This window comes from Palaemon carinicauda, chromosome 1 (genome assembly GCF_036898095.1).
Source record: "Palaemon carinicauda isolate YSFRI2023 chromosome 1, ASM3689809v2, whole genome shotgun sequence".
NCBI lineage: Eukaryota > Metazoa > Arthropoda > Malacostraca > Decapoda > Palaemonidae > Palaemon > Palaemon carinicauda.
This window is the reverse complement of record NC_090725.1, coordinates 71985481-71995640: the sequence shown is the minus strand read 5'-3', so window position 1 is coordinate 71995640 and position 10160 is coordinate 71985481. Positions and strand designations below refer to the sequence as shown.

The window sequence follows — 10160 nt, the reverse complement described above, 5'->3', positions numbered from 1 at the left end:
ATCCTTCTTTTTGGACTCTTAAGTGTGAATTTTTTTGTGGTGCTCTCGACCTTTTTTATCAATCGTGGATTTATTTTGTCATGTCCGAAGCTCCATCTTCACACATTCCAATGTTAAGTACCATAGTTTGTTTTGACAGCTTTTTATAGTACCGGGCTTTTGTTTTATATCCAGTATAGTCTGTTTTATTATTGCAAGAGAAAATTCAAAATAGTTATATTATATCCTGTATTGAAGGAAATGATTAATAGCCTCTTGATCAAAATTTTTCTGACGAGGTCGGGTTTCCATTGTTGCTAAGTGCACAGCATTCTCTGAGTGGTTATTGTGAGGAACAAATGGGGTACAAGATACTGCTCTAGGAGTTATGTGGACTGATCAAATAAAGAAAATTGCAGTTAAAGGAAACTTAAGCTAAGCAAATAGTCTATTGCTTCCGAGAGGTTAAGACACTACATTCATCAGTTTGCCTAGAAGTTTGGAAAGGGTGAGGTCGCCCGTACATATTCACCTTTGCTCTTTTACAGGGTGTTTTTTATGTGTGTAACTTCACTCACCACAGGGAAAACAGTTTTTTTAGCAGATCAGTGAAGTCATAATGTTGGGGCTGGTCACTATTTGGTTGGATGACCTGGAAACACTAGCCTTGACAAAACAATGATAGGTGTTTTTTGTCATCTGATTCTGATTCCCTTAGCATAGCAGGTGATTCCATCTAATTACTCATGAATCTAGACTTTTACAAGTTCCCTACTTCTTAGGTGTATAAAAAGAATTCAGGCTTTTTGTAAACCACAATGTCTCTTAATAGACATGTTTAGGACACAAGGGAAATGATCTGCAGGACTTGGCCATCAGTGGTCAAGTGTCCAAGAAGGTTGTCGTGCTAATTCAGTCTGCTTAGACGAGCCATTTTGAAGGTGGTTTCAGTGGTCAAGTGTCCGAGAAGGTTGTCGTGCTAATTCAGTCTGCTTAGACGAGCCATTTTGAAGGTGGTTCACCCAAACACATCCCCTTAACATTTAGCTAACTGAGGACTTTTGGTGACATTCTCGAATCCATGGTTTTCACAACCCCCTAGATTTTCCTCTATAATTCTTAAGACAGTCTACTTCTGTTTTTTATAAAGAAAATAATTGTTTGTTCCTTTTTATGTGGGTCAGTTTAAGAATATATTAATTACTAGGTTCATATTGTTAAAACTTTTAGTTTCCTTTTAGGAAAAGTTTAATTTTTGAGGCTTCCTCCTTTTGAAAAGAATTTCCATTCTCGTAATCAAATATAATTTGTATTGGATTCCTGTGAATGGCGATGTAGTAGTTTATGCACGAAGCATTTGACTCAGTGCAAAATATGTTGCAAGGTGTTCATCAAATTTTATAATTTTCCTGTCACCAAAATTCATAATGAAAATTTTGTTTTCTCCTTAACTCTGTAACAGATTTGGTTTCTGCGGGACATGACCATTCTATAGGCCTTCTGCGTCTGGGTTCTCCTAGCCATGGCTGGACTCAGTACTGTGAGTTTACATAGATATTCTTATTCAGCACTGCCAATATCATTCATATTTTGTCAGTTAAATAATTTTGTTATTGCTGAAGTTTCAGAGTAATTGTTTTATTTTGATCTAACTTGGAAAGATTTATCATATTTTTTATTTATATCATAAAGGATACATATGTTAGTGTATGAATGCATGTGATGGAAGTGATTTCCATTCCAAATATGTTGTATATAATATAATATCTAGTGCAATAATAACACATTTTGAATGTTCAATTTTGGTTTAGATGTAGTGATAAAGTGACATGATAGTATCTTATTCTCAAAAAGTGTTTATGATTTTAGACTTTGCTGAATATTTAGATTATGTTAAAATGAGTGGTCATGTTTATTTCACTATTTTTATAAGAAAACACTGACAAATAGTTTGATTAGAATATTTATAGTTATGAATATGTAGTTTCTCATTGGTAATAACATTTTGCCGGTAATAACATTTTGCCGGTAATAACATTTTGCCATGTGGAATATTTTACTCTTCTGCCTTTCTAGTTGCCTCAATCTCTTTTGTCTTGAAATTTTTGCCTAAGAGTGAAAAAGTTGTCCTCCATATACAAATTTATTATTTCACATATCGTCACCCTCATAAACTAACTGCCTAAGTCATTTTCTCCACTTGTTGGGAAATCAAAAAGAAACCTTCTCATTTCCTAATTCTTTATATCATTGTCTTGAGTTTCAATTCACAAATTCTTAATAGAAGAATTTGTGAATAAGAATTTGTTAATTGAAGCTCACCACAATGATATAAAGAATTAGGAAATGAGGTTTTCTTTTTTATTTCCCAACAAGTGGAGAAAATGACTTGGGCAGTTAGTTTATGAGGGTGACGATATGTTTTATCTGTCATTGGTAAAGATGATAAAGCTAGTACACCATATCAAATTAGCAAAATGATTGCCAGTATGTCATCTGGAGGGTACTGGGTAAGGGTAAGCTCCCTGTAGAAGAGAAGCTTTCTTTAAATGAACTTCTTTTATCACTATATTCAGGAAATTATTGTTGGTATACTGCGAAAAAAAAAATAGTTGGAGATTTTGTTTGTATTGTGTATCTTTCCTTTCTAATTAATGCAAGTAAGCCAAAACCATGCTCTAGTACCCTTGTATAGGAACTGATAAACCCATTCATTTTTCATTGTACTTTATCAATAATTTTCTTCTTGGCATATTTGTGTACTGTAAATAAGAATGAGATTTGTAGAGAATTACCAAATCAGGGTATTGATTTAAACTTCATAGCGTAGGTGTCATTTGAAGATCCATGCTGTTGTATCATGATTTTGCCATTTATTGTCATTGAGATAAAAATCTTATTGTTTTATTACTCTATTAGTTTTTAGTCTTGTTCGGAAGTGTAGCCCCACAATACTTTGGTATCCCTTCATTTAGTTCTCCTCTAGCATGAACATCTTGAAGCAAGGCCAATGTGTGGCTAACTACTATTACCTTGGAAATATTGTCTTATGCCCTCAGGAATGTCTCCCATAAATCTCGACCACTCTTTATAGTGCCTAAAGATGATGGTTTACAAGTCTGTTAAGAATACCACCTTGATTGTCATCACTTCTCACAGCTATTTCCAGAGCATCCTATAAACTATAGTCCATTTCTTTTAGCGAGTCATATTTGCACCGACTCGCAGCGGTGCCCTTTTAGCTCGGAAAAGTTTCCTGATCGCTGATTGGTTAGAATTATCTTGTTCAACCAATCAGCAATCAGGAAACTTTTCCGAGCTAAAAGGGCACCGTTGCGAGTCGGTGCAAATCTGCATCGCTAAAAGAAATTGACTATAGTTTTGTATCATTGAGAAATCTTAAGAGACACGTTTGATACTTTTTCCAACTCCAAGCAAAATATTTCTTGTTCAGAATGGTAGAGGGAGATCATTACATATGTGATACTTGTTGGATAAGAGTGTATGTGCTCACAATACTTTCATACCAGCCTCATATGTACTATTTCAGTTGTGTCATAGAGTAATGGGTTGTGACTCGATCTATCTCTCTAAGTATAATTTTTTACCTTAGTAAGATAGTGAGATTACATTATCTCTTCACCTAGAGGTGTGTAGTACTTTCTGTCATTTCCTCTTTACCATTTTCCATTCCCCCCTCATTTGAATCTTCAAAATTTTTACTGAAGTTTTCATGCTCTATTTGATAACACTGCTAATCTTTTGCAGCAAATTTGTGACGTGATTCATTCATTCATTCATGTCTTGAACTTATATTTCAGCAATAATAATTGTTGAGAGTAAAAATTTCCTCCTGTCTGGTAAAGTAATTTATGATAATGATAGATGGCAAGCAAGAATGCAGATACTAGTTTAAAAAAAAAAGAAAAAAAAAATCATGGCTTCCTGCATTAAAGGCTAATTATTTTTTTGAATCTCCCCTGATGTCTATATTGCTTTATTTGTGATTCTGACGTTATTTCAATGTTACCTAAGAAATCTAAAAATTTATTGAATTATTACCTTAAAGAGAATTACGCCTCTCGTCCACCAAAGTATCATCTGTTGATTAATGGCAACAGCCACGGTGTCGTCAGTCTTCTTGCCGCTTTGGTGTCTCACGGTCGACTTGTAATTATTCCTGCTCCAGATTTTAGAAATAATTGAAATGGTGTGTTTTCTTTTGAGGTTTCATTTTATTCAATTTTTAATTGGGATGTCTTCTTCAGGAATTGCATTGCATGTTGGTGATTATAGTTCTCTTGGCTTTGTGAGCATAATTTGTTTCTATGTTTGGAGGGAGGTTGTTTGCTAACAGTCTTTCTTAAGTTTTGTTCAGCTGATAGCTGACTGCTTTGGGTGTTGAAATATAAAGTATACTAACATGTAGTATCCTCCTTTACTAATTTTGCTTTGTTTGTATTTAGTTCTGGGAAAATTCAAAGAAGACTGTGGACCATAGATTTTTATATTTGCTTATCCTTTGCTGTTTTTCAATTCAGTTCGGATGTTTGAACGACCAGCTCTGAGATAGTGGCTGAAGTAGATCTTCATAATTAACCACTTATTAACTATATAATGGTGTGAATATTGGAAGTTCCAAACATAAAAGAAAACTAACTTTTAGTTCAGGAGAATATCCTGAGAAGATTAGGCTACTGGATCATAGTATGGGTGAGGAACGAAGTGCCATACCAGCCATTATCTAGTCCTTAATCATTAATGAGAATTCAGCCAAAACACTAGCCTAACCTACCCAATTTTGAACCTTAGTCCAACTCCTCCAAGTTTTGACTGGTAGTTTTAGTGCACCAGTCAATAAGGGTTTTGCTGGAGCACTTCCAATGACAGAGTCAAGGTCATCTACTACAGCCATGCAGTCTACACTACTTTAGAATCTACTGCATAACGTTTGCTTTTTTGTAGTTTAATCAGTAAGTGCAACCACCTATGCTCCATTGGATTCTGAGACTGAGAACTGATTTAGTAGCTGGAATGCTAAAATTCCTGCATTTGCTGAATTATGTGCCGTTGACCATTAACAAGAGATAGCCTTAACAAGTTTGTGGGTCCAGATAATAATGAGCTTTATAATACGCACTTGACCTCTTTAGTTTCATTTGTACTATACAAGCTGAGAAGTCCAGTAATTATTTATTCAAAACATAAATATGCTTACCTATATCCAGTTTTGAACACTAGTCTAACAGTTCAAGCTTTGTTTGGTGGTACTAGTTCACCAGTCAGTAAGGTGATACAAAAAATCGCACAACTGTTTGGAAAATGAAACTTGGGAAGCATAGGAGTGTGGCCTAGCTTGCCCAGATGATTCAGAGGATTTCGTTTATGTCACACTATTGGCTGGTAGAGGAGACACGAGCAATCAGAGCATGTTGTTCAATATTCTGGCCACTGATCGGGCATTCAACCACAGGATCATTCTGAAGCCAACTGCAGTATTTAGCATATCACCTTATCTGGTTTGTTTTTATGCATATGTATGTGGCATCACTCCACATGTTCTTCTGTGCTGTGTGGTGTTTATTTTCATATTTGTGTAAAATTAGGAATTGCTTTCAAGCCCTATGATGCCAACCAAACATCCTGTATCTTCTAAGCCTTCTGGCAGTGAGCACAAGCTCCAAAGGAAAATGCTAACTATCCCTGAAAAGATGAAACTCCTCAACATGCTTAAGGCTGGGAGGAGATGTGCAGACATTTGTTACCATTACAGCATCAATGAATCTCCTGTTCACTGTGTCATCATCATCTCTTCCCACGCCTTTTGATGCAAAGGGCCTCGGTTAGATTTCTGCAGTCATCTCTATACTGAGCTTTTAAATCAATACTTCTTCATTCATCATCTCCTACTTCATACTTCATAGTCCTCAGCCATGTAGGCCTGGGACTTCCAACTCTTCTAGTGCCTACTGGAACCCAATCAAATGTTTGGTGACCTAATCTCTCTTGGGGAGTGCAAAGAGCATGCCCAAACCATCTCCATCTCTATCTACCCCTCACCATGATCTCATCCATATATGGCACTGTCATTTCTAATCCTGTCCTGCCATTTCACTCCCAATATTCTTCTAAGGGCTTTGTTCTCAAATCTACAAAACCTTTTGAATACTGTTTCATTGTCATAACACAAATCATGTCCATACAGTAACACTGATCTCACTAAACTGATATATAGCCTGATTTTTATACGTAATTTAAGGTGATTTGATTTCCAAATATTACGTAACCATGCCATTATCTGAGTGTACCCTCATGCAAGAGGGTGCTGTAGTAGCTAACAAGGATGTGGTGTGATAAAAGTTGGGTTTTCTTTGATTTTATGAAAGTGATTTTTTCATATTTGCAAAGCATGATGATGAGTAAAGTATATATTCAAGTAATAGATAAAATAGAGGTATTCAGAAACAGTCTGGAGCATCAAGCTGTGACTAGTTGTAGCAATTTGGCACAAAGCAATAGACTAGTAGGCTTACCATATGAAATTATTGTTATTTTAAAATTAAATTTCCTATCTTTTCTTCTTAGTCAACTTCTATCATGGTGTGTAAGTCAGGAATATAAACCTCAGGGGAGATTCATAGAAATAGAATTTTGGTGATAAAATTTATTACTTCTATACTGTACTCAACTGATATTTTTATGCATGCCCACCCTTCTTACTAACTCATGATGTCAAGAGGCTAGGTTATTAGTATTGACTTCAAGACTGAAGACATGTCAGGTTATAGCCAAACCCCATCATAGTTGATGCTTTTAGTCACCAGATGCCACTTTGGTGGGCGAGAGACGTAAGCCTCTTGAAGGGAAGAAAATTAGTTTTTTGTTGTAGCATCAATGTAGATTCAGCTTCGAGAACAAAGCAATATGAGCATCAGGTGAGTATAGAAATGATAAATCTTATTATTAAATATCCGTTATTTTACATGATATAATGGTATTGTGATAGCAAGGGTTGAGGTGGCTTGTTATACCTTAGAGTGATTTCAGTCTTGATATTCAATATGTCTTTGTAGCTGTACTGGTATTTTTTATCCCTTTTTAGGTTTTGCTTTCCTATCAAAGATAGGTCGAGCAGATATGAATTGAAGCATCATATTTTTAGAATAATTTATGAAGTGTGCTCATGAGCTTTTATCAAAATTTTAATTATTGATCTATGTAGCAATACTTGTCATTGCTTCCATGTTAATATCTGTTAACTCTGTTTATGTTTGTCTTCATAAATATTTTTCATCTTCAATCATTTCTTGTTATAGATGAGTTAATGCAGAAAATATTTTCCCGGACTAAATTTTGATTTTTGTTGCGAAATTTTTATTTGTATTGATTAGAAAAAATAAATTGTTGCAGTGTTGAGCAGCAAAGTCGTAAATTCTTTTTTAAAACATTTGTGTTGGTAGTTTAATTTGCTTGTAAGATGTACAGTAGATAGATATGGACTTATGACCACATGCACATACAGGAAAGAAGCAAAAAGATTAGATACGAAAATAAATGTGAAATTTTTTCTACCTAGCAACATGAGTGAAGATCTAGATTACCATATGATAGTTACTGCCTTGCAGTCTGTCAACTCAAGCATTTCACACACACTCCCTCTTACATCAAACTCTCGGTCTCAGTAAGACTTAGAATAAGTGGAAAGTAATAGGAAAAGATTATGAAATTAGTTAAATAATTATTTAACTAAACATTACGTGCAGTGCTAAATGAATAAAAATATAATGTATTTCATACAACATTAGACATTTTATACTAATCAATAATAATTTCAATGAAAATTTCCTAGAATTTGGGTTATTCAATTTTTTACTGAAGAGCTTTGGGCAAAAGAAAAAACTAATTATCATATGTTTAAATCCCTTTCTTACTGCTGGAAAGAGCTTCTGGTAAATATAGTGGTTGTGTAAACATCTCCCAGACTCTGCAATTATTTTTTTTAATTGCAAAATCTTTGCTTGTTTACTTATGTTCCCTATTCTTTTAAACAATAATAGAGGTACGTCTTCGTAATCTGTAAAGCTAAAGTTTTGTATAGAGGGTAAAGTGTTTACAGTAGACTACTGTCTATGAAAGCAGTGTAACTACACGAGAGGATCATATGAAAAGCCTTCCAATTTGAATACTCATATCTGCTTTTGGCTGAAAACAGAGGACAAGGAACTTAAAAGAAGTAAAAAGGAAGAGGCCTTAGTTTGGGAAACTGATTATTTCCTTGGCTTTGCATTCTCTTGCCCCTGCCTCTCCTCAGGCTCTGTCTGTCAACGTAGGAGAGGGGAATAGTTTGTATATTCAATTATAGAAGGGGTTGGTCTAGATAACTTGTAAGCAGTTTTGATCTGAATTTTATGTTTTAGAATCTCCTTTATTGCCTGAAAATGGCACTTTTGAGATTCCAAATACATTGCATACCTTATTTAGTGGATTAAGCTTTGCTGAGCTCCTATATGGAACATATACCTGTAGCTACTAATGTTCTTTCTTCAGGACAGGTAGCTATTCAATGCATGTACCTGTTTCAGACAAGGTGGTTCGTATTAACCTCTTTAAAGAGGGAAAATAAAGAGGAATTCATATCTTGTCTTTTGATAGGACGTGGACAGAACAAAGTTGATTCACATACGGAAGCTGTCGGGCCAAATTCTGTATGACAACATCCTTCTTATGATGTTGAGCTCCTGAGTTATAGTAAAGTACATTTAGAACAGTATAACTCTCTAGCACATTAATTCCTGAGGACCATTTCTAGCCTATCAAGAAAGGATTAGTATATGGAGTTCTTGTTTTGAATAAAGGTAGGGTGCTTAAAGCCCTTTGCATACCAGTTTCTTTTAACTTGACTACATGAGCAGGTGGTACAAACAATGTATAGGCATATAGCCAAGTGTTGGTGTTACACTACCTTATGGGATATCATGTACAGGTAAGAGTTGGGTTTACGTGATGTATTACGTTTAGGTAGCATGTCACCTTTCTCGAAAATTACCAAACAAAGTAAATTTCAATAAACTTTGTTGTTAGGAAACTAGTTAATGATCATGAACAATCAAATTTACAGACTATTCAAAAATAAATAATTGAATTTAAAGAAATATATTTAAGAAAATATTTCTTAAGATTATGAATAAGATTTTAGAGTTATACTCTGAATCTACCATAGGAGTTATTTAAACTACTTAAGTAGTCTTAAATTTAGAGGTCAGTTGTATTGAAGCAGTGTAAATATTTTAGAATTTCTTTATTACTTAGATTATACTTTACCTGTTGTATATCGATCCATGATTATGATAAACAATGACTAATAACAACCACATCATCGAAATATCTGATCTATATCATAGCCCTTCCTAAGGTTTCAGAAAAGTTTAGATTTATTAATTTATAAATTAAAATCCTAATTCTGGAATTAAATTTTATTTAGATATTTACCTGCAATTTAATTAAGTTTTTACCCACCTCTCCATTCACATTGGGTATAATTTCTCCACACAAATGCTTGTACAGTATTCAAGAAGAATTATATATTAGAATTGTGAAGTCTGAGAGAAAACCTTGTTTACACAGCCATTTTGTTCATCACCATATATAAATTTTTATGCAATCTCTCTCTCTCTCTCTCTCTCTCTCTCTCTCTCTCTCTCTCTCTCTCTCTCTCACACAGGATAGAGGTTATCAAATGTGCTACAGCAAAACTAACATAAGATTTACAGACTTTGACTTATCACTAAATATGGTTAGCAAAATTCTTTATAGCAGTTTCTTACATCCAAATTGTATAATGACTGGATTGTTTGAACCTAATGTTGTCCTAAGGCTGCAACTATCTGTACTTGTTTCATTTTAGATTATGTTAGGGGGTCAAGGTATAAGGGAAATGTTTTTATGAAATTTTTCTGAGTAATATTAAAACTGATAATTATCTCCTAGTTTTATAGAGCCCTAAACAATTTAAGAATTCTTTTTAAGAAAACATGTACTGGTACTGGCCATACATTTTAGTTGACGTGTGTGACTATTTTTTCTCTATTTTAGGTGATACTAGTTTTACCACAGTGGAATCATATATTTGTTCTAACTCGAGGTAAAATAGAGGGGTATATAGTACAATATATTACTGGTGA

The 10160-nt window shown here is 34.3% G+C and overlaps 1 protein-coding gene across 1 annotated transcript in view; it reads left to right on the top strand.

Moving 5' to 3' along the window:
- LOC137648877 (uncharacterized) overlaps positions 1 to 5861 on the top strand; it is a 139317-nt gene extending 133456 nt beyond the window's left edge. Inside the window, exon 8 of the mRNA XM_068382053.1 lies at positions 1442 to 5861. Within this exon, the coding sequence (XP_068238154.1) occupies positions 1442 to 1533 (92 nt within the window). The 3' untranslated portion in view covers positions 1534 to 5861. The remainder of the gene's footprint in view (positions 1 to 1441) is intronic.
- Positions 5862 to 10160: the final 4299 nt, after the last annotated feature.